The 26,718-nt window shown below is 33.6% G+C and overlaps 1 protein-coding gene across 1 annotated transcript in view; it reads right to left on the bottom strand.

Annotated features, from left to right (window-relative positions):
- Positions 1 to 26,718, bottom strand: part of LOC149803137 (cholesterol transporter ABCA5-like) — a 95,843-nt gene that overhangs the window by 11,308 nt on the left and 57,817 nt on the right. Inside the window, exons 16-25 of the mRNA XM_089952758.1 lie at positions 25,528 to 25,806; positions 23,763 to 23,894; positions 21,740 to 21,892; positions 18,279 to 18,416; positions 14,549 to 14,644; positions 9,730 to 9,957; positions 5,477 to 5,701; positions 3,875 to 4,047; positions 2,939 to 3,014; positions 86 to 180 (exon numbers count right to left, since the gene is read on the bottom strand). Of these exons, the coding sequence (XP_089808884.1) occupies positions 86 to 180; positions 2,939 to 3,014; positions 3,875 to 4,047; positions 5,477 to 5,701; positions 9,730 to 9,957; positions 14,549 to 14,644; positions 18,279 to 18,416; positions 21,740 to 21,892; positions 23,763 to 23,894; positions 25,528 to 25,806 (1,595 nt within the window). The remainder of the gene's footprint in view (positions 1 to 85; positions 181 to 2,938; positions 3,015 to 3,874; positions 4,048 to 5,476; positions 5,702 to 9,729; positions 9,958 to 14,548; positions 14,645 to 18,278; positions 18,417 to 21,739; positions 21,893 to 23,762; positions 23,895 to 25,527; positions 25,807 to 26,718) is intronic.

Below are 26,718 nucleotides of genomic sequence, written 5' to 3'. Positions count from 1 at the left end.
AAGATTCTCAGGTTTGCTTAAATGTTTTAACTTCTCTCTGGCTGCAATATTATAGCAAGGGTAAAACATCTGAATATTATCTCACCAGAAGAATCGTTTTGACTGAGGGTCCATTCCTGTGGATGGTTCATCAAGCAGTACTAATTTTGGACTTCCAAGCATACTGATTGCAAAACACAGCTGAAAATATGAAACATATAAAACGTAGAGAACCAACTGATCTCTAATTGTAGATGCAGGTTTATATTTTTGCACAGAGTTCTCTAAAAACAATAAAGTGATGTTTCTATTATGTGAACAATGTTTGAGAATTAGAGGGTTTGGATTGTAATATATCTGTCATGGAATTTTATGAAACCAGCTCTACATCTGAGTATTAAAAGCAGCAAACAAAGCGTATAAAAATATCTTTCATACTTTCCAGAAAATTGCTTTCTTGACATTGATCACAAAATTTGAAATGTTATTTTGTTATTTACCCCAGCATTACCCCAGTATGTTAAATGCTTTGGGGAGGGGGATATTACCTCGGCATTGAAAATGTTTTATTCTAACTTATTTCAGTATTCAAAATGCTATTTTCTCATTTACCCCAGAATTCAAAATCACCATTTTGTCATTTACCCCAGCGTTCAAAATCACCATTTTCTCATTTATCCCAGCATTCAAAATCACCATTTTCTCATTTATCCCAGCATTCAAAATCACCATTTTCTCATTTACCCCCGCATTCTAAATCACCATTTTCTCATTTACCCCAGCATTCAAAATCACCATTTTCTCATTTACCCCAGCATTCACAATCCCATGAAATATGCAAATTAGTCCATGAGATCTGAAGGGTGTCCATATGGAAACCTGTCTCTTTCTTCTGTGCAATAACATTTTCGATTTGTTTAAAAAAAAATTATCATTCCAAATTGCTTTGGAGGAAGGTGACCTATAAATGAACCTAACTAAGAATGTTTTTGCATTACTTTGAGAATATCCAAAAAAATACTCAAATTTTCTTGGGACTCCAAGTCAAGCCGCCTTTCTGCATTTACATCATCCCTAATGTTACAACAAGACCTCCCCCTGCTGTCTCTCTATAATGGTTTATTGTTGTTGTTGTTGTTGGGGGGGGGGTCTAACGCCATTTTTTAGCACACGATAGGCTATACATGGCGGCCAGTATTAATGGTGGAGGAAGAACCCAGTAAAAACCACGGAAAGAACCACCGACCCATGAGAAGCTGCTGGCAAGCTTTCTCACATACCATCATTAGCTGAATCCAAGACTCAAACCCATGCAGACAGAAGTGAGATGGCATTGATCCATAACAGAGAGTGCTTTAGACCACTCAGCCACTCGGGACCCCATGGTTTATTGTAGCCTTAACAGTGAAATAAATTATCGTTATTATTAATTTGGTTTCAGTGGGTCCTAAAATATGTATATTATTTTCCTTGGAAGACAACATTAACTTAATCTGGGCTATTTTTCTCACTATACCTTGTACATTTACGTGACCTACGTTAAAACCTTTTGTATTTGGTTTCATGTAAATTATATGTATGTCATCATGCAATGGGGTACTCGCTGAGATTGTCTCCATACTACTTTTATCATTCTGACATCCTATTTCCATATTTAAATGTTCATATATATTAGCATCTGCAAACTCATATAGAGACCCTGAAAATCCATTAACTTTTGCATTTACCATAGTGTCCATTGCATAGTTAGAGTCAATAGTCTCACTACCTATATTTAGATTTGTTATAAATTAAGCACTGGCGCTCTCCTTTTTGCCAGCTTCTTTGTTTGTGTCCATATTTATGGCATCTGAAGCACTCAGTCTATTGCCATGATGGCATACTTGTGTCACATGCCCAGTTTCTCCACAGTAAAGACAGTACTCTTCATTATAGTGCCTGAAAATGGGGGCATACATGTTAATGTTTCTCAGTAGTTGAGAGGTTCCTTTTCTACTTAAATGAATTTTGTCTCTGTGGTAGAGGCTTAGGTTGACATCATGGTTGTGAATAAAGAAAGATGTGTATTGTGGAATGTACTGTAGGCTGAAGTCTTCACATAGGTCAATTATCAGATCATTGATTTCTTTCACCCTGGTGTCCACATAAGGAGGTAGTCCTGATATCATTATTTTACATGTATCTGGGCTGCAGTACCTAACAGCATGCAGTAAACTTTCATAATCTGTTCTGATTTGATTTTTGATCTTCCATCACTGGCATCATTTCCACCTACTAAAATAATAAGTTGGTTGTATTTGGTTAGGTCAGTTACTTATTTTGTCCATGATTTTGTTGATTTTTGCACCTCTTAGCATCTGTACATCAGTTTTAAGAAGTCTCTTTGGTATTATGCTTTTCAATATTGATGAGCCAATTATGAGTCTTATCTTTTCTGGCTTGTGATTTCCTGCATTGGATTCTGGTTCGTATCTCAGACACATCTCTGTGAAGAAAAGGTGCTGAAACTGGTGTCTCAGCTGTGTGAGCTAATCGAGCTAATGTTGACACATTTGTCTGAGCACTGGGTACAGTTGCTGATGTAGGCAACATAAATGTCTGACCTGAGGGCCATGTGTGTAGTCTTATTACAAGTGTGACACATGACTAATAGGGGGGTACTGTTGTTTGCAATGCAGGATTAATTTGGGTATCAGTTGTTACTTGTATGATCATTTTACAATTTCTTTGGGCTGGTATTGGGATTGTCTTTTATATTAATAAACTGAACCTGCTTCTTGTATTGCTGATGTACTTCTTTATAACAAATAAAGATACATGTATTTGTTTTATCCAGAATCCCTCTATATCATTAACATCATTCTAATGCCAGTTTTGTCATCTCAGAGGACAAAATCTTGGCATTACAACAAGTGTAGATGAACAACATTGCTAAATTTAAGTCATCAGATCTACATACTTTCCTTTTCGTCCCTCCTGACAGTTCTTTTGAACGTTTATCGGCATGTTCTTGTAGTTTGAGATTCTCCAGGAAACTAAACAGAAAATACAAAATGTTCACAGAAAATTGAATAAATATTATTAAGCAGGATGGAATCATACCTTATTCATTCCCTTTGTGCAAAATGTTGAAATATATAGCACTTGCAAGCGGCCATTTACAATAATGCAGAAGGAAATTAGCACTAGCAAGCTGCCATGTACAGTTTGCATCAGTGAAGAATACAATAGACATGGATAGAATTATGAAAGTAGCACTTGCAAGCAGCCATTTACAATAATGGATCTAATGAAGAATAGAAAATACATGCATAGAATTATGGCAGTAATCCCCCTCCCTAACCCAGGATCCTAAGATCACCTTGCCTCACCTCTTGAAAACATTTTACAAATTGTATGACATAACAAGTAATTTCAAACTATCTTCTTGTCTATGTATTTCCAAAGCTATCTTTCTTATAAGGTAACAGTATGCATGTAATAGTTAAATACATTAATATTGGTTTTAACCATCTAATAATTGTACTGTGTAAGATGTGATTCACCAACCCATAGAAGGCAATTACCAAGACTGGTGGTGAACAAATTACTAAATTACTGAACCTGACATTCATTTACTAACTTAAAATAATTTAGTTCTTAGGTTGTCAAGGTTTGTTAGTAGCGATTCTAATTTTGTGAAGTATTTTTTTCCAGAAAAATGTATGAGTATGCTATTCGATAATGTTGAAATGGAATATAGTATTTGATGTCTCTCATATTTAATTTCGTAATTTGCTTATGTAAGCATTAAATTTTCATAGATAGTTACCATCATCATCCAATAAGGAGACTAAATTCACTTCATAGTGAGCTAATCATTTTTGTACATTTTGAATTCAAACTACATACTCACAAATCAATTAGTTTTGGAATGTTTTCTTTGGTCACTCCTCTTACTGCACTATAGCACTGTAGATGTTCTCTCAAAGTGATTGTCTCCCACAATGCATCATGCTGAGGACAGTATCCCATGGCTTGGAATGCATCAGACATGCATGACTTAATGTCATGTCCTCCAACGATCACCTTTAGGGGGAAAAATGCAAATATTCTTTGTAGTTAGTGATATGAAACCAATAAATAAGTAAATAAATGAAGAATTCAATGAATTAAAATGAATATAAATATAATTGATTAAAAGATTTATTAATCCAAATATAATACAGACAGTATGGGCCTAATTATGTTAATCCAATGAAAATCTGAACAAATCTGACAGTTGTCAGACAAAAACATTTTATATGTCATTTATATGTCATGAAATTTATCATGCAAATCAACATAATAAGGAAATGATTCTGTCTTACTACATTTACTAATTCTCTCTCTCTCTCACCATATCACTAATTCTCAAAGCTACATTATTTAAAATTCTTATTAATAATCCATTAAAATGAAATCATTCACAAACTAAATAAATGAATTATTATTTTCAAAAATCATTTGATCCATTCTTTTCATAATAGTACCATTTAGATAGTTTATTTTTGGTATTACAATTTGATCACTTATAAAATTATGTTTATTTTGAGTATTAAAAATTTATCATTTTAGTCCATTAAATCAAACCTGTATTGGTATGGTGGCAGTTAATCACAGTCAAACCAATATAGGCTTGGTAGTTAACCAATCACACCATTATAGGTTTGCATACCTGCCATAACACACTGTGTCAAACGAAAAACACAATTTTGGAATCCCAAACCCCCCAAAACATAGACATGTTTCAAAAAACACAATTTTGAAATCCCTAACCCCCCAAACATAGTCATGTTTCAAAAAAATGATTTTCAGGAATCTTAACCACAAGGTTTTTTTCAACAACAAAACCAAAAAACCCACTTCTTGATCACCAGTGTAACATACACTGACCCCCTTTGGGACCTCAAAATACACTTTTTTGAGTGTTAATCCCACCTAACAATGTAACATACACTGACCCCCTTTGGGACCTCAAAATACACTTTTTTGAGCGTTAATCCCACCTAACAATGTGACATACACTGACCCCCTTTGGGACCTCAAAATACACTTTTTTGAGTGTTAATCCCACCTAACAATGTAACATACACTGACCCCTTTGGGACCTCAAAATACACTTTCTTGAGTGTCAACCCCACCAAAAATGTGAATAATGGCAGGTGTGTGTTTGGTGGTTAACCACAGTCATACCAATATAGATGATGGAGTTGATTTACTGGACAAATAAATTGCTTGTAAGAAATGTGAAAACTAAATGTTCCATGAGAAAATAAAGATACTGTATATATCTAACTCCTTTAATTCATGGAAGTACACTAGATGAAATTTATATCATTTTAGTCACAGTTTCTTGCAAAACATAAATATTAACATTATGGATTTGTTATTAACCATAACTCGTTACAATAGTCATCAAAAATACTTTTAATTTGATCTTATTCAATTCTAAATTGTAATATAATTGAGGAATCACCTTTCCACTAGTTGGCCCTACTTCTGCAGTTATCATATTAAGTGTTGTTGTTTTCCCAGCCCCATTGGGACCAAGAAGACCAAATACTTCCCCTCCATCAACTGCAAAGGACACATTTTGTACAACAGTTTTCATCTCAACCTTTTCTTTCCTGCATGTTTGGCAAGGCCTTTTGTCCTCCTTTTCAAATTCCTTGTGTAAATTTGTTACTATGGTTACAGCCGACTGTAAAATAAGTAGGTAAGAACTTATGAAAATTTTACACAAGGGACATTTTTCTTCAATTTTTCTTCATGTTTATTTCTGAAAATTGCAACTTAATAACTTTTTGATCCTGTTCTGAAATGAAAATGCAAACCAATATTACAAGATGAAAGTTGATCACTAACATTAGGAAAGAAATTCATTTATTCAAACACGAAAGTCCCACTAATTTCATAGGTAATATAATAAAATAAGTAAAATATTTAAATTTGTCAGTATCTCTTACTTATCTTTGCCTATATTTTGTATACAAGGTTATTAAATTATAATAAATGTAAATTATTGTTGTATTAGCTAATACAATCTTTTCTCAGGCAACTGCAGATGGAAAGTGAGAAAAATCACCCCTTAATTCAAGCAGTTACTAAAAAGAGATTAACTAGGACAGTATTTGCAATAGGCCAGTTTCACAATACTGAAAATAATGCTTGTGGGTTATGTTGCAAAATCTTGAAATTCCAAAATGAGGCACACACAGCTGGAAGATTTACAAACAATCAAATATCAGAATGTGAGAAGTAGCCTGGAGTATTTACAGTGTTTAACTCCCAAAAATTAAAAGGATCTTAAATTTGAACAATGATGATGTTAGCAGACAAACGACCATATTGTGTTGCATGCCTGTGCCTTAACTTACATGAAAAAGTATGCCTCACATGTAAAATCATAGGTGTAAGGGTGATGTTGTTATCCAACATTTCACAAACTGTTATGGCTCTCTAAAAATGCTCAATGGACTGGAGATTTTTTTTTTTATCAGCAAATGAATTTCCATCAAATTTATGACTATTTATCACTATTTTGTTTACAAAACAAAAAACTGGTGAAAGGAACAAATTTTGAAGAAAAAATATTGCATTTGCAGTTTTTGCTAAAAGGCATGACATTGAGATTACAGTTTCAAGGAACAGAGACCTTATTAGTGCATATAAAATGTGATTGCATCCATGAAAAATAAAATATCCAAACTAAAGAAAACTTATTTTAAATTAAAATACATAAACTATAGAATAATGATACTTGAATTAAAATATCCAACTATAGAATACCAAACTATATGATATTATTATTTTAAATTAAAAATACCATACTATGGAATAATTTTATTTAAATATTTAAAATAAAAAACCTAAGTTATACATATTTTCTATATATAAAAAAATTCAGATACCCAAATTAATTTATACAGATCTTTTTAAAAAATTAAAATACCCAAACTATATAATAATGTTATTTTAATTAAAATACCAAATTATAGAATAATACTATTTTAATCATAATACCTAACGAAAGAATAATGTTACTTAAGTAAAAATACCAAAACTATAGAAAAATGTGATTTAAAATCAAAAATACCCAAACTGGTTGGTGTTTTGTAAATTGAAATACCCAAGCTATAGAATAATGTTATTTTAATTATAATACAAACCAACGAATAATGTTATTTTAAATTAAAATACCCAAACTATAGAATAATGTTATTTTAAATTAAAATACCCAAACTATAGAATAATGTTATTTTAAATTAAAATACCCAAACTATAGAATAATGTTATTTAAATTGAAAATACCAAAGCTATAATATAAGGTTATTTTAAGTAAAATACCAAAACTATAAAATAATGTTATTTTAAATTGAATGCCAAAAACAATAGAGTAATATTATTTTAAATTAAAATTGTGTAGATAATTGGCAGACTTAGATCCAGGATTCAGGGTTTAAAACTAACAATTGTCTGTTAGAGAATAGTAAATTCACTACGTGCTATAATATGCACATTATTTGTACATGTTGGGGAATGGGTTTATTATTATTATTATTATTATTATTATTATTATTTCAGATCAATATTTTCTGAATGCTAATATTTATTTATCAACACTATAAGTAAATGTTCATGATGTCATGATATTATTTAGATTTTCAAATGCTGAGATCCACTTTCAAGTAAATACAAAAAACATTCACACAGCATTATTAACCTTGTTTTGATTTTTAGCAATCGATAACAGGAACGGTAACTCATCCAAAATGTGTTTTGTGTAAAAGGTCTATTCTCTCTTGGTGCAAGGATTCCATTATTTTGATTACTATCGGGGACAATTGACAACATTGAAACATGTACATTCAGATCAAAGATATCTACAACCTTTCCCTCAATTAAAACATTTCAAAAAATTTAATGGAAACATTTAAAATGGCAGTGTCAGTAATGGTGCATATTAAAATTCTTGATGTGAGCAAAGATTTAATGGAAAATGAATGATTTGGGCAGTTTGTATTAGATGGAGTGGCAGCACAGAATCACTGTATATATACTCCTGTATAAGTCTGGTCCAACTGCAAACATCATAGACTGTGATCAACCAGCATATTATGTGATAGCAAATCAGGGTCTATGTTTGTTTGTTCTACTGATTAGTCCAAACGAACATCATAGACTGTCATCAACCAGCATATTATGTGATAGCAAATCAGGGTCTATGTTTGTTTGTTCTACTGATTAGTCCAAACAAACAGCATAGATGCAGATTGCCAGTTCATTATGCAATGACAGATCTGGGTCTGTACAGTTTGCACCTGGAGCTGACTTATAAAAGGAAGTATATATCATAGCTTGTTAAAGGAGGCAATTCACGGTTTACTGTGTGAAAACGTTTGCCTGAAACCATGGGAAGAGTTTAACCCCATCACTCTTTGTTTCCTTGGAGCTTTGACAAACAGCATATATTGATGAGTTCTGACATTTTAAAATGCATAATCTTTCCAAAGAGAACATGTAATTATGTAAACATGCAATATAATGCAAAAGCAGCATGCATGGATACACCCTCTTCAATCGGTCTCCCAGGTAATCAATTATACTGTAATTCAGTCTTTACTTTCCTATATTCTCTGCACTTTTTTCCAACAATGCTTAGTCGAGACAGGGTGTGTAGAATGCAAAGATAATTTTCATGGAGAAAAAAATGTGTGTTGTTCACAGGAAACATGATCATTATATTTTGATGATCAGTTACCATATGTTATCTTCGCTAGCAAAGATTCCGATAACCCTATCTATATCTTGGCGGATCGAACAGCTATATTAGTGCTTTGTCCAAGTAACATCTATTGGATTTCATGTGTTGCCTCCCTTAATATGTAATACCAACTAACCAATAGCATGGTGTATTGTACTTCAGTCAAAAACAGTGGTGGCAACTGACCTAAAAAGGATACTGTAGTGTAAGCCTTAATCTAATTAGCTTTGTAATATCACTTGACAGTAAAAGTAATCAGATATTCCACACTGGACTAGAACTGATACACACCAACAGATGGTGTATGTTATACATTCACTAGGGTTTATATTCCATGTGAAAAAATACTCTCAGGGCAGTCTTTACTCCCCTTCCTAGCTGTATTGATGTCTTGTATTTAATAAATAGTATAAAACGCCTTCTGCAGTTATTCTTCAATAACAAATAACATTACAGATACTTTGTAAGTTTAACATCGAAAGTATCACTAGATACCAAAGCGAAGCCATTACAGGTGTATTTGAGTGAAATAAATTTGTGCAAACATGGACCGACTGAAAAATTGCTTATTTATCATTCGATTCAAGTTGTGTGCTCCCCTTGTCTCGATGATGTAGGAACAGTGTTCAAATTTTTGAACAACTTAATTTTGATTAAATGCGTTGGCTTGCCACTGGATCCAATGAAATTCACAGACCCGAAGCACAAAAATATCTGCTTGATATGCCAAGGTGTAGATAGTGTTATCGGAACATTGGCTACTGAAGATGACTATATGTATGTTGAGTACTTATAAAGCAAATATCGACCAATAGGACTTTTAAAAAAACTTTCTCAAGCAAATCAGTTATTTGAGAATAGCTGATGTCATATTTATCAGAACAGCTCAAACTGGCCTGATTAATAAGAATAAAAAAGGTGACCTTTACGGCAAATTTGACATTTTGTGTGGTATATTTACTTACTGCAGCACCGTTTGTATGTTGCAATTCAAGAACTCTCTTTCTTTCCTCTGTAACATCTTCATCTTCATTGCATTCATCAACACTCAAATTTACATTATCGTAGCCATCTGAGTCATGGAGGTTTTTTTTCTGGCAAAGACCAGTGAAGGCGTCTGATACTTTACCTTCAGTGGTTTTAATATCGAGTATTCGGAGGGCAAAGAACCACATAATAATATGAAGAATAGGCTGCAAAAAAAATAATTAAAAAAATTATGTGTCTCAGTTGCATCTTGAAACAGCTCAGGAAAAATGAAATATTTGTAAACCCTCTCCTCCTAGCCATCCCTGAAAACAAACTAAGTCCCAATATTGATTGAATTTGGTCAGACTGACAAATATTTCTTGTCAAGTAAATCTTCACATGTGCAACCAACCAACCAACCAACCACCCTATTCTTTATTGCATTAATGATTTCCAGACTGAACTACCACTTATGAATCCCCAGTTGTGACTAATTAGCTATTCTATGTACATACACTGATGTAATGTACTTTGTAAAATTGGTGCTGATCCTTCATGACAGTAAAACATGGTAATTATGACTCATCATCAGACATGGACTTAGTCTGGTCATTGGTTTTCTATAAAAACTGATGAATTTATGCAAGATAAATAGTGCATTTAAGCCTTTTGGTTCATGTAATATATATCTTTAAAGCTATACAATAACATTATGTCCATACATCCTATCCTGCATTTCAGTGAGTTGATTTCCCATCAACCCCCAACCCCCCAACACCAAATAAGACTTTTATTCCAGGGTTCAAACATTGATCTTGATTAGCAGGTTTGTAAAGGTATCCTAATTTTGACCCTTTCTAAGGAGATTTTCCTTCTGGGCTAAACAGGGGTCAGTCCATGATTATGGATATGGGGCAACTATCCCTTTATATTTTTAAAGGTGCCAGATTTTGATGGTAAAATATTTCATAAAATTTATTCTGGGTTTGTTAAAATATAAAAATGATGCCTTTCATTTTTGGATAAGATGTTTAAGATGGATTACCTGTCAAAGATGGCTGGAATAGAAACATGATCAACAAGCATCTATGATTGGATAATTTTAAAATCACTGCACTAACTATTATCCAATCAAAATTAGAGACAAAAAATCTGACTTTGCCTTTCCTTCCACTGGCTATAGTAAGCCATGATGCCTATAGTGCTAACTTCAAAATGTTTCTCATGAAGAAATGGATTTAGACAATTTCAGTTGGATGGTATCATTTGATTTTATTAATATGGACAATTTTCTGTAAGAAAGGTTATCAACATGTTCAAAGATTAGTCCTGCTCATCAAGACCTTTGTATAAAATATGGTACAACTGGAAATCATTTATTGCTATCCTAAATATGCATTTCTATTACAATAAGGCAATAAAACCAATTTAATTAGACCATTAGTCTCCATCAGTTGATCCCTTATATATTAACAACATAATGTATATGAAAGGCAACATAATTAATTCAAAACTAAGAACATGAATGATACAGAGATGGGCAACAAGGGGTTATTACTTTGATACTGCACCACGGGCAACAAGGGGGATTATTTTGCACCATGGGCAACAAGGGGGGATTATTTTGATACTGCACCATGGGCCACAAGGGGGATCATTTTGATACTGCACCATGGGCAACAAGGGGGATTATTTTGATACTGCACCATGGGCAACAAGGGGGATTATTTTGATACTGCACCATGGGCGACAAGGGGGGATTATTTTGCACCATGGGCAACAAGGGGTTATTATTTTGATACTGTACCATGCAGACAGATCTTTCATATTTAAGTGGGTCATAATATTTTGTGTGCCACTGACACAAAAATGCAGTCTGAATTGCACCCTGGCAACCAGAATTTTCTATGCTCATTATGTATGCCTCTACACCTAATTAAAAGCAAATTTTTTGTATTGAATCCCTGCATTTTTCTCCATCTGAACTGAACCCAAGATGTCAACCTGAAAAACACTTCACCAGTTTCATATATACAGGAGGAAATAATTAACTTCATGATGAAAATGTTTATTAATAAATAAAACTGTCCTCATGATGAAAAATGTATGTCATTAATATTTCTGTCTGGAAAAGTATCTATTCTGTCAAGTCTTAAAAAAAGAAACCAATGTGGGTCTAATCTTGCTCACTTGATCTACATAAAAATGCCTTATTACTGGCAATATGTGCAGATGACACTCATTATACCATATTTATCTAATTATAAGACCATGCTCCGGTATATTTTTCTATGAGTAGGGAGGGGCTTATTCTTGAATATAAACATGCTATATTATACTCCAGTTGTTGAATATAAGGTGCACTGTGCTTTGAATCACTATTAATTAGGCTGCAAGCAATAATAGTAAAGTGTGTCCTATTGATTTAAAGCATATTATTTTCTTTTAGATGAAATATCTTCACCATAAAATCATTCAGAGAGCATATCACATTTTATTCAAAATTTTTTTTTCTTTCAAGCTCCCAAGACATGCCTGGAAAAGCAGTGTCTTTAACTCAGTTGTGGGTAGTACTGAATTCTGCACTCAAACATCTTGTGGTCATAGATCTTATGAATCTATTTCACCAGAGAATATTCCATTGAAACTAATAACCATGCATTAAAAGCACTCTCATTTAATGTGCATTTTATGTCATTTTGAATGCACAGGTATTTTAATTAAATTATTTTTGTGACAAGACAAGTTTTTGGTAGAGGACCGCACAAACCTGGATTTGTTTATTTCTTTGGTTAAAAGATTTTGACTTGATCAATATTGGACGGCATCTTCGCTGTGAAAACATGGGTTCTCAAAATCATTACACCATGTTGCAAAATTTGGCAATTGATTGAACAAACCAGATACATCACCCTCCATTTTAGATCACCTGGACAACTCATGAACTTGCTTATAATGCAGACTCAAGTGTGGATCACATTTGTTCTTGGAGAAAAGATCCAAAATAGACTTTTATTTGCTTAATATATTTTACAAATTTCTGATAAAAAATGGGCCAATAAAATCTGATATATCCCTCATTTTGTCATCATCTTAGTAACAACTCGGTGTAATCAACATTTTTCTTGTTAAAATCATACTGTTGACAACTACACATTTTTGTAACTTTGGCTAATATTTGGGTTATTCCTTAAGCTTTACAAAGATACATTCAAAAATAACTTGCAAGTTTTAATAAAATGTATACATTTCTAATTTTTCCTTCTGTTCAGCCCATATATCTTATGATTTCTTAATTATCTGTATTATTCCAGGACAATGCAACAATCTGCCCTATGTTTATTAGTTCAAACAACATGGAGTTGTATTCAGTCATTTCCATGTGCTATTGATAAACACATAGTTACATTTCAAACCGGGAACCAGATGGCTAAGTCATCTAAGGCAATCACCTTTCACTCACTCATCTCACCTCTATCTCTCACCTCAACCAACATGGGTATGTAAGAAAGCTTGCTAGTATTTTCCCATGGGTCAGTGGTTTTTCCTGGGGTCTTCCCACGGTTTTTCCTCAACCAAATATACTGGCTGCTGGCTGCCATCTGTAGCCCATCATGTGCTGATAAATGACATTAAACCCAACAAAAACAACATTTAGAATTGCTATCTTGAGGAATTAACTTAATATGCAGCAATGATGATGTGTTTGGTTTTAGTGGTTTAACGAGATGTGAGGCATTAGTTCATTTCTGTTTGCTTATGATGGATACACATGGTTTTATACTGGGAGGGAGGCAACTCCAAATTTACTGATACATGAGTAAGTACTGCATGTCAACTGGATTTATATTTAAAGTCTGTTATCATTATTAACTTAATTTGACTTTTTAAGATCTAGCATTGAATAATATAAATATCCACTACACAAATATTTGTTTAGGATTATAACACTCATGTATCAATGAAAATTGCCAGCACTCGCATACACACACACGTACAGATGCCAATGTTAACCAAAATGTGTTTCCATTTTTATTTCATTCCCACACTTATGCTTCAGTCAGTGTCGGCATGCCCCTGTTGCTTGCGAATTATTGAGGGAGACATGTAAAAGAGATGGTGTCTTAAGTGAGTGTTTTGCCAGCAATCAACAGGTACATGGCACAAACACAGATAAGTGAGTGTTTTATTCACATTTAAGAGATATAAGACAGCTCAGTTTGTATTATTTTTTTATAAATAAAATTATTTTACTATATCGACTAAATTTAACTTAAAAAAAACAATATCTATATCTACTTTCTGAATAAAGTATTGCACAAATTAAATGATTTAACTTGAATTAAATCACAAAATATTTGCTGAAATCTTTTTTTACATATGGACTAATCATGAGGCTTATTTTGCCCCAATCTCTCCCCATCCCACCAACCTCACCCCTGCCATCTGCAACATGTCTCTCAAAGTGGGAGATGGTCTTCCTTTTTGAGCATGGACACTGCATCATGGCAATGAAATTGCTCTCAGATATTGATGATGATATAAGCTTAATTGTGTACAAAATGTGATTCCAAATCTAATAAGAAATGCAAGCTCAGCTGCGCTATTCAGACTCCCCTATATACTCATTTATAAGTCTGATCAAGTAACACAGATCCAGATCTGCTGTCACATAATGCAATGACAGACCAGGATTTCTGTTGTTTCTTTTAGTTGGATTTTTACTGATTAGCAAGTACAGTAATTGGTTTTGCCTATATAGATGATTTATTCCAACAAATAAATTTTAAAGCTCACATTGAAGACTTAACTCACCATAAGGAAGGATATGACAATGTTGTTGTCAAACTTGAAATAATCCCCAACTGTGATGGAATCAGTTCTTTGTTCTACAAGAGCTTCTCTGTATACCTGTTTTGATAAGCAAGACATGTCAGAAAAAACATGTGAGTGATGATTTGGTGGTATTTAGAAAAATAGCAGATTTTACATGAGTGCTCATTTGAAATAAAATCTATAAAACAAGTTTATAAAAATTACTCATTAAAGTTAATTTGTCACAGTTAAGCTCAGACGGTAGAGCATCAGACACATAATGCAAAGGTTGCATGTTTGATACCCACTGGTTGGCTGCCTCAGGAAAGACACTTAGCTACCACTTCCTTAGCATGATATAACAAATAATGTGTTAAAAGTGCCACTACAAGGAACAAACCAAACCCATTATTTGAACTAAACACCAATATATGATATTTATTCTCACCAATATATAATACTGCTTTAATTCAAGAAAACCATAAGTAGAAATAATGGCCTGCCTTCTAATGTCATGACATATTTTGTGATAAAATGTGTAAATATTAGACCTATCATGTGATCAGTAGATGCTTCTTGGCTTTTCACTTATTTAAACCAAGGCATACTCTCAACATAGTATTAATCTTTATAATAGCTGACCTTTAGTGAAATCTGAGGTAGTATATGTTGCCTGACAATGCATGAATCTCACTGATTCCGTCTGCTATAGCTAAATGACTGGAAAGACTTTTTTGTATGAAATACAGTTCAGGAACGCTCTTGACAGTGGTTACAAACTCATGAAAACCTTTTTGGTCAAAGGGCAAAGGTTTTTGCTCAAGACAAAAAATGAAATTGACAAGAAGGTTGTTCTGACCTATGCCCTCCTTTCCATAGTGTCAGATCATGTCTGATATGATGAAACTGTAACTCCTGATTGTGATTCAGGATCTAGATTATTCTCCTTGACAACCCATAGGAAGTTTGCTATTTGTGTTTTACTGAGGCTTTTAAGATAGAGATGTGTTTTGGGTAACACCACTGAGAGAAAATTAACAATTTCCCTGTATAAGCTATCACAGCAATGGGCTACCTTACTCAAGCAATGATGTCCAATACTTGTTCAGAGAACTCTATCAAAGGCTTTGTTGGATGTGTGCCAGGCATACAGGTTCAACATGTCTTGGTTTGGAATGAAACCTTCATGAGCATTTGTTTCATCAGGCAAGATAAGGCAGGATTTTCTGTGTAATTTCTGCCACTTGATTCATGAAGTTGTTTTTCCACTTTATGGGTGAAATCACATTAAGATGGCACTCTGATTTGCTTGTTTTCTGCAAAAATTTGTAAATCAGATGGTTGGAGCAAAAATACATGCATTGAGACCATTCCAATTCAGGGGAAGGGCATCAACTGCCATATCTAAATCTTAGAACCATCTCATTGCAAAGAGTCTCCACAGGATGTCGACCACAAAAGTAGAGATTTTAATGATGCCTAAGGGGCAAATGGATCATTTCTGTATGGATCAGATGATTCCATTGAGACAGTAAAATCTACTAAGTGAAGCCTTCCCATGTGCTAAGATGACTTCATAAAGTCTGGCAATTTGATCATTTGGTCTAGAGGGTTAGTTTTGACACATCTTTGGGATAGGATGGTCATCTGCAAGGGTCTCATGAACTGGCATGCCAAAATGAGAAGATCTGTGGCCGTACTCAGAATATCCAAAAGATAAAGAAATTCCGTGGCTGAAATTCAGTTCTCTAAATGGATGGAAGACACTACTGATGATTTACAAGATACGTACTTGAAAGATATCATGTCAGTTCCAGAATGTTTTGAACACCATAGCTAGGTGAATGAAATATGAAATGCTGAGATGCATTGCTGTCAGGTTTGACCTTGTTGTCAAGGAATCCAAGGCAAAGCAACAAAAAAACAAAGGATTGCATGCCTTGGTGCAAAGGTAGCTCACCAGATGCTTTTGTAGGATATATTTAGGTAGTTCTATGTCATTGATTTGGAGGTGGATTTAAAGACTGGAGTAAATCTGTCTATAATTCTCAGTGACAGAGCTTCAGACCCAAAGAGAGTGCACTGATCTGGTATGCTTTGTCCCTAAAAATCAAATATCAGGAATTTTCCAAGGATCTATCACTGTGACTATGAAGTCATATACCTTGGCAGAGTAGACTAAATGCAAAATGTCTTCCTGAATGTCATTAAAAAGTGATCTGAGCATCTCCATTATAACCATGGGTGTCTGTGTGTGGTGATTGAGACAGCTTAGAGCTGTGATTGTTCAAAGCTTGACATGGACTTTGGGAACTAGGACAATTCTCGAAAAAATCCAAATGAGTTTGCATTTTGCACAATCTCTATTGCTTGTATGGGTCTCTGGGAATGACTACAATGTAGGGGAATCCATACCAGTAGGATTGTTGAACATGATCTGGAGTCCCTCTATGATGACTTGCAAGACACATGGCTAATTAGGGCAGAGCCTTTTCTATTCCATGGCAAAGTGTTGAAGTCTTTATCTCACCAGGATGTCAGAAAAGAGTGAGATGAGCCTGAAAAGTATTTCGTAGAAAGACTGTTTATGGGAAAAACTGGGTTGAAACAGAACTAGGGTTGGAGTTGGTATGACATGGTGATGGATGCTGTCTGTATTCCGAGTCCTGGATAGTGAATATCAGGTAGACAGATCACCATTTCCAGTCCAAGTGATAGAGGACACATCTGGATGAGATGGCGCTACAACTGGAATGGACATGGTCACAGAGGCTGGCTAATGTCTGCTGCCAAAGTCTAGTAATGTCTATTGAAGGAATGAACACCATAACTAGTACTGGGGTCTGCAAGTGGTTATCGGCTAGCCAGAGTTTATTCAAGTGGCAACCAAACCATGTCAGTATATGACCAGTAATCCCTTTAGTGCTGGTGTACTTTGGTAGTGGCACTGTTGACAATGGCTGAACTGTAACTATGTGGGTGGCCCAAGATAGCATATATTGGTGGATCTTTTACTGAACTGGTAATCTTTCTTCCTCAAATGACTAAGTCAGGAGGAAGTTGATGACTGAGGGACATCATTGGTCATACTAAAGGTATCCAATTCCATGAGTGAGTTTGACTTTACTCTCTCATAAGCCCTTGTTAAAATAATTAAGATTAGATAAATGCCATTGATAATTACAGAAAATAGTCTTATTATTAGGAATAAATGATACTGTATTAAATGTAACTGACAAAAAAGTGTCAAGTACTGACTGAGATGAATTAAAAAGTACTATAGACTAAAGGGCAGACAATTAAGATGGTATCAGTTAGCTAATTGCATGACAAAGTAAGACTACTGAACAATATTGATCTATGTTTAGGAAATTGCGTATACTTCCCTGAGATGAGGAAACTCAAAACGATTGCTGAGACTGGTGACAAGGCACGAAGTGGAGCACACTTGTAAAACCTTGGCAGGAAAATGCTGGCCAAGCATAAATGGGAGTAGTAACTAGCAACTAATGGAATTTGGCACCATTCCATCTATTCAATGTAAGACCATATTCATTAGACTTCTGTCTTAGCAAAATGTTTAGCACTTCTGCTTCTAAAACCAGCCAAAAGATGCTGCAAATGTCTTTCTAAGCTTGGGAGGGTTGGAGTTTTCAAGGTAGTGGACGTATTCCAACTGAATCATAACTAAGTAATATACTGCAAACATACAAAAGATACAGGTACTCACCCTGTCGATGTAGTAGATGCCTCCAAAAATGCTGTATGGTGGGTTGATGGCAACAAGGACATAGTGAAGAACTGAAGCTATGCTGGATTTAGCCAAGAGATCTATCAGAGACACTGTGACATAACCAATCATCCCTGCCTATAATGAAAGATCAAGTCCAATTTTAATCACACAAGCAAATGTAATGTTATCAGAATGATCTACTACTGTCAAAGCTTGCAACAGTTAAATCTAAATCTCACAAATGTTACTTCCTCATGATGTCATGGTATTCATTGTGACCTAATGCTGTAACTATTTTTGCAATTTCTGCTAAAAATTTCATAATATATTAGAATGTTTGTAACATAGCTTCATATTTGCGGATTTTAGAATGGTAATACATGTAGTGGTTTTACCATTGCAAATATCCATTTTGTTAACTCCACTGAACTCCCATCAGTGTAACTCACATTGAGAAGAAAACCCCCATTCAGGTCCTTACATTGTAAAATTTAATAATGTCATCCTCTTGGTTAGACTAAAATCTGGTACACTATCTGACTTTCATGAAAATGGCTTTTGTAGACTATCTCAGGAATGAAAACAAGTTATTTTAAGTCATTCAGAATTCAAACAGTTTATCTATTTCGCAAGGATGCAAACATTTTGAAGGTGTTCTCACCATACATTTTGTAGTGGTCAGCGTGACACATAACAACTTTAACATATGATCTAGGCCCATGATAATTTACCAGCCTGTATTGGTAAGCCTTCCTTATATGGGGGCACGATTTAATTTTAATTATGACCAACAAGAATAATGGTTAGAAGAGGAGATGTTAACATAGGGTTCCATAATGGAAAATATCAGAGTAAAAACAATCCACAGACAATTTTGGACCATTTAAAAAAAATGTCATAAAATGAAATTTTCCAGAAATAGTTAATAATAAAGGTGGACTAGAGAGAATTATTCTAGCTTTGTTTGTTGGGCATGCTAAATTTTTGGCAGAAAAAGAGAAAGTTAATCCTGATTGGTGAAGCTAAATGGGGGGGTGAGGTGCACTTCCAAGATGAAATTCAAGGTTTTAAGTATTCTTTCCCAAAAGTTTAAGCAGTCCACGTTTTTCCATGGAAGGGGAATCCTGACTCCAAGATCCATAAAAAAGTACTTTTCTCTTTAAATTATCCAAGAGACAAGTGACTGGAAAGTTGAGGACACAGAAAAGAGAGATGATATCTGACATATCAAAGAGTGAGAATATTTTTTTAATCCAGAAAAGAAAAACCTGCCAAATATTTACATTGCATTTTATTTATTTGAAGGAAAAAAATAGCTCAATATGAGTACCACACAGTGAGAGAGAGCAGACAGCCAAGTTATGTTTGATGACCAGAAGAGGCTAGAGAGATAGAGAGAGAAGAGGAAAAGGAATATGGCAACTATCACCAACATTGAATTTGAGAGGACCAGAAGCAACCAGGTGCTGAGCAATGATTTTGAGCATTGACAACTCATTTCTATGATAGAATTTGTTTTATTGGTATAACATAATTGATAACTGCATTTCTTTGAGATTTTTAATTCTATTTCTAAGAGAAAGTGTATCCGTCAAATGTCATGTTCAATTTCATTTTATTTATGAGATTTATTAAATTGTTATTTTTAATATATGGGGCTTGTGTTGTTCTATTCTATATCTCTACTCAGATCTCTGATATTCCATTCACTAATTTCATATTTTATGCTATTAATTACTCAAATCTATGATGAAATTTGTTTTATTGGTTAACAGAATGGCTAATTGGTTTTCTTATCAATTTTGTAATTCTATTTCTAAGGGAAAGTGTAGACATTGAATGTCATGTTTAATTTCATTTTGTTAATAAAATTTATTAAATTGTTATTTTTTTACATACAAGGACTCGTGTTGTTCTATTCTATATCTCTGCTCAGATTTCTGTTATTCCATCCATTATTTTCGTATTTTATGTTATTAATTACTCGATCCAGGTGATAACATCATGGTCAATCAACTCCTAGATAATAATAGCAAAATCAAAGGCACCATAACAAGAAGATGACCCTAAGTTATTTATAATCTTGACATTTATCACTAAAGTTATGTACCTTTTACTGAATTTATACATCTGTGCCTTTTATCTTTTTGTACTATATATTATGTACCTGTTACTGAGTTTATACATCCCTGCCTTTTATCTTTTCATATTATATATTATGTACCTTTTACTGAGTTTATACATCCCTGCCTTTTATCTTTTTGTACTATATGTTTACAACTATTTGGAAGGTCTTATCTTTATAACCTTCATTCTTTTGATAATTCTTTTTCTTACATTTGTAAAAACTTACCATTTAATATATACCGTGTAGCCAGTATTGACTGTTTACATGGTGTTAAACCATATACATACATATATACATATGTATATGCATGTGGCTTCTCTAAACTTTGAACCACAGCAGCTTTTGTTCAGTACTTGGAATAACTAAAAGAAGAAGACTTCCAGAGCCTAACTGTAACACATCAGAATTATCCCCATGTTTTTTTTCCCCCAAAACAATTTTTTTTTACAATCCTGTCTTTTCAGCTCAGCTTGGGAAGGTAATGTCACACAATTACTACTCCTGCATTGTTGAACTGCAGAACTCAAATCTTTTGGATATGACTGGTGGTTGTCTGCATATGTACACAATTGTTTTAGATTCAAATTCCTTCCCTGGAGACAGATGGGATGAAGAGATAAACAAACAATTTTATATGATCATAAATGCTGTTTTGCAGCAAATTTCAAGTTGAAAATAAAAACTACAACAGTCATGCTTGCATAAAAAAAAAATACTGTATTGTCTGTAATTTTGCTAAATTTTTACAGCTATTTTTTATCTGTACAAATAATTATTGGGCAAAACATGAATTATTACTTTCTTTTGAAAAACAATATTTGCAACTGTTTAGTAATACAAAACATACTCTATATGAAAAATTAGAGGGTATAAGGAGTTGCAATCAAAACATTACTTGCAATGTTGCATATTCTCAATTTTTGTATGCCATTATTACATGCATAGTAATGTTATATTCTGTACTATATATGTTTCTAGAGAAAACTTTCTTTGATGAAAATGTATCAAATTTTCATAATCAAGCTCCATGCTCTGCAGTCTTAAAAGACAACTAATGAAGTAAAAGTATGCTTGCATGTGCAATTCCTAGGAGTTATGAGTTACATCAAGTACATTTTAAAATCTTTATGCATGTAATTTCTGTATTTATTCAATAACATTATTCAAATCTATAAAGAAGGTAAATGTAAATTTATAAGCCATGTAAATGCATGATGATGAAATATGGCTATAGGAGCACTGGAATGATCCAATATATTCACCAGCAGATGACTACATAAATCCATTAGACATGGTGACTGGATGCCATATTGGCTGCCATGCAACTTACAGTTATGAAGATTGTTGGTTGGATTGCCATGGCAGTCTCAGTCTTGGAGAAGAGAAAGGAGAAGACATAAGAGAAAAGGATGTTGTCCATTACATAGGTGATGCTGACTAGGATGAGACACAACATGGCACCCCCTGGCTTCAAACTTTCAACCTGTAACCAAGACAAAAAGATATTAAAAATATGTATGGTTATGTTTTGTATACAAAACTCCTCCTTATAAAAAGTGAACCTTCTTGTTTATTACTGACTGATTCATTATACAGTCTTTCTGTATCAGACGGTCATCTATTACTGCTGACAATATGCTAATTCAGTTCAGTTTAGGTGTTTATTAGAGAGAGAGAAATGCAGAAAACAAGTTAGCACACAGAAAGACAGAAGGAAAAGAAAAAATAATTAGATAAAGACAGACTTAAGGACATATTTGGATTGATACAAATGGATAGAAAAAAAAACAAAACAAAGCAAAAGATTGAATAATAAGTAGGTATAGAGACAAACACAAAGGCAAGGCAGATAATAATAATAATAATAATAATAATAATAATAATAATAATGCTTTATTTATAGAGGGAGACTCAGTAGTCAAGGACTATTCTTCCTTGAGGCCCTCTAAGGAGAGTATAACAATGCACATTATATGACGATAGCAATAATTGCAGTTTATTTTAACATGTTTCGTTTTAAAATACTAAATCCCATTATATATTAAAAGTATCCTCATGATATCTCTTCTTAAATACTCTAATATTTTCAGCAGATTTTACATGTAGTGGAAGCTTGTTCCACAGAACTGTACCAGAGTATTGGAAGCTCTTTTTAAATTGCTCTGTTCTTGGTTTTGGTACTAGAAGGTTTCCATGTGATATTGATCTCAACTGGCATTGTGTTGCAAAAGGCCTGAATAAGTCCTGAAGATACTCTGGTGCAGTTCCATGTAGACATTTATATAAAAGAACTGCCTTGTGAAAATCTACTGTCATATTTTGTGAACCATTTGAGTTCTGTAAATAATGCTTTTGAGGGATAATCAATTAGATGCTTCTAAAATTATGCGTGCTGCTTGTTTCTGAAGTTTATAAATTCTGTCAAGCTCAGATTTAGCACAGTTTCCCCATACATTTGAACGATAATCCATTGTTGGAATATATGACTTGTAGCATAAATTTAGAGTTTCCATAGGTAAATATTTCTTGATTCTGCTGAGTAGGGCAGTTTTGGATGACAGTGTTTTAAAAAACTTATCAATATGGTCATTCCATAATAAATTATTATCTACGGTCAAACCTACAAGCTTTTCATGTTTGACATTTTCTAATGGATGATTATTTATTCAAAGAGATAGTTTTGGGTCCCCTGACTTGTGTAGCTTTTGTGATGTCCCCAAAATCATACATTTTGTTTTACCTTCATTGATTACTATCCTATTTTGTTGTGCCCAGTTTTGGACTCGAATAAAGTCTGAGTTTAATCTCATTTGGATAACTACAGTATCAGAACTAGATGTATACAAGGTTGCATCATCTGCAAACAAATCTATATTTTGTGTATTTATTATTTAATGGCAGATCATTGATATAGATAAGGAAGAGGAGAGGGCCCAAAACTGAGCCTTGAGGGACCCCTGAATGAATTGTGTGAGTTTGAGAGCTAATATTGCCAATGCTTACTTGTTGAGACCTTTGGTTTAGGTATGATCTAAACCAGTTTAAAGACTTAGGATTGTTGAACCTGTAACAGTTCAACTTTTGCAGCAGAATTTCATGATCAACAAGATCAAAGGCTTTCTTGAAGTAAAGGAAAACAATCCCAGTCATATGTCCATTATCCATTTCCTCCAGCCAAAGATCAATTAATTTGGTAAGTTCATTCTTGCAGATGGACAGATGAACATACAGACAGTCTTAGGGACAGAGAGATGGATAGTGTGGGGGAAATAAACAGACCAATGAGCAGACAGACAGATCAGCTGCTGAAAATATAAACAAATAGATTTGATGAAAAACATGAGTCTACTCACCTGTGCAATTAATACAACAATGATGGTTAAGACCACTGAAATGCTGAATTTGATGAGGTCCATCAAACAGAATGTGGCCCAGTATACATTGACTGGTACCCCAGATATACGCAGCTGGCTTCTGGCTTTTACCTGAAATACAAAGGCATTATCAGTTTGAACACAGTGCTGTCTCACTGTATTGCTTGCTGTTCATGCAAACCTTTGAAGTGTGGTATAAGTGAGACCATATTATACTGTCTTATCTTACACATGTAACGTATAATGTACACAAAGCCAAACTATATTCTAGTTCCTTTTCATCTAAGTCAATAACTGAATTCAGTGAAATAAAATTAGTAGAAAAGACAGAACTAAGTCAGTCCAGTTTATTCGGATTGATGACTGTACCAGTGTTATTTGAAATGTGGCATCATACCAAGGGTTTGTATAGTGACAGACCACTGTTATATTTATCTATAGTCTGATTATAAATCCCAGTTTGTTTGTACCCCACTACTGATTTCAATAACAAAAATGTTTTAATGTGATAAAGAGTGCACAGAGCTAAGTCAATTGAATCATTGATTTAAAATTTCTAACTTGACCGTGACCAGAAGGGCACTAATACTGGCATCCCCTCCACCTTTCATGCTTAACAGACTTTCCATACTAACACGGCACCATATTGCGTACGCTATGGACTAGTTTATTTCCATCAGACAACATAATGGCATAGTTCATCCTATTCGGTAACTTCCAGATAATTCTGTAAAATACCATAAAATTGAGAATTTGGAATTATATCCATTTGCACACATGAACATAGAAATTAAGCCACTTGTTAAATCCAAGTGAAAGACAAATTTGTTGTTGTCATTCTTTTCCTTTGCTTGATTCAACATTGTAAATATTGGAAGCAGACAACATATATGTATGTACATTTATGTATGTACATCTGTAGTTGTGCACTAACCCCTTTGCAGGAAATGGACTTTTCAAGGAACTGGAAATGGATCTTGAGCATGTCTGTCTATTATATTAAAAATTTCCATTAAGTGTGAAATGCGCAGACGATAATGGTGTTAGGGACACTCTACTCACAGTCAGGTTAGAAACTGTAAATCAATGAATGAATTGACTAAGTTTCTTTCACTTTTTTTTATCACGTTAAAGGTTTCCATTATTGAAATCAGTAAGGAGGTACAAACAAATGGGGATGTATAGTCAGACTGTAGACCTGACTTTCTTCAATTTTTACCAAAATGTGATTGTTGCATCCTTTTTTAGCAAATTTATTTAAATACCATAAAATGAGTTCTTACAACTTTAAGTAGTAAATTGCTAGTCCAGGAAATTTATTAAATTTATTATGTAAATTTATTAAAGGAATAGCATTTCTCATTTCTAGAAAATTCCAATTAAATTATGTTCTGAGCACTGTACAAATGAATTCAAGTGTATTTTGTCTCCAAAAAATGCACTAGTTAAAAATAATTGGTAAGAACCAGTTATTATGTAGTTAAGTTCAGCCACATTCATTCCAACATGATCAATATATCATACATTTCCTGGTAGGCCAAAGATTAATAATAAGTCCAAGAAATGTCTGCATATTTGTATTAAACAAAAGTAAAAGCGTTTCATACATTCTAATTAAACCTCTTTACATCCATCACCTCCATAAAACTGCCAAATTGTCAAAAGCATAATGTTTAGGGAATACTTTTCCTTTGTAAACGAAATTGCTAATTGTTAAAAGTCTTTGTTCTCAGTATGCAAGCACCTGTCTATCCTGGACTACATCAATCCCAAAACCTGATGCAATGAGTACAAATGCTAAAGCCAGCACAAGTGACGATGAATAGGCAGCAGGGTCAAATCCTCGCTTTTGTTCCAAACTTGGCCATGGCAGAGTGGTAACACCAATGGTTGCATTACTAGTTGTAATCCCAGACAAATTTTCAGCTGCCTTCAGAAGGCTGTTGCTCATCAAGTTGATTATAGCTGGAATGGCATGAATGGCGCTGTCATTGTATTCAGCCAAATAAGAGCAGTTCAGAGTCTATAAAGATAAATATAAATGAGAGGTACACATCAAACACATTGATTATATTACAGCATCATAACATTTTTATATATATCATAAAGCAGGTGTATTGAGAAGAATAATGATTACATTAATGATTGCATTAATAATTATTACTAACAAATAACTAATACTAACTATCATGTACATTATCATAGGTGTGCTGTATTACATCATGTAACTTTAAGTTTTAAGTTTATGTACAGAAATATAACATCTTTTGCATTCTATCAAGAATAATAATGCAAAATATGTATACATGCTTGCTATTATGGACAATAATGTAAAATATGGATTCTAAGTGTGTGTGTGTGTGTGTGTTTATTTATTGCTACAAAGCTGTGATGTCAAATGTCCATTTATTTATTTTATTCATATTTATTTTATTCATGTTTTTTTCATGTTTGTATGTATTATCCTGATTGTTTTGAGTAAGTCCTATGCTCACTAAGGCAGAAACATTCTATTATAAGAAAGTTGCTATTAGAAAGGATAGAAAGAAAGAAAAAAGGAAAGAATTCTTTAAGAATGACATAGAAGTAAATGATTACTATTTGATGATCTACAATATCATTGTACACAAGAATTCACTCCAAGATGAATTTAAAACTATCAACAGGAACAAGAAAGTATGTGACAACTGATTGCCAGCCATGTACTTGGCATAACAAAGTCAATTCCTTTATAAGGAATATATTCTTTATTTAAATTAAATCATTTGTTACATATATCAATAGAAACACCTTAAAAAGACAACAAAAAACCTAGTACACTAGAACTGTAGAAATTTCACTGTAACAATTTAAAAATGAATATTTCATGGGTGATGTGGAGTCATTGACACCAGTGGCTGTATTGTTTGTATTTCATTACACTATCTACTACACA

This window comes from Sinohyriopsis cumingii, chromosome 3, assembly GCF_028554795.1.
Source record: "Sinohyriopsis cumingii isolate HCF-2022 chromosome 3, ASM2855479v2, whole genome shotgun sequence".
NCBI lineage: Eukaryota > Metazoa > Mollusca > Bivalvia > Unionida > Unionidae > Sinohyriopsis > Sinohyriopsis cumingii.
Note: the sequence above shows the minus strand (reverse complement) of the source record. Positions and strands in the feature narration are given on the sequence as shown.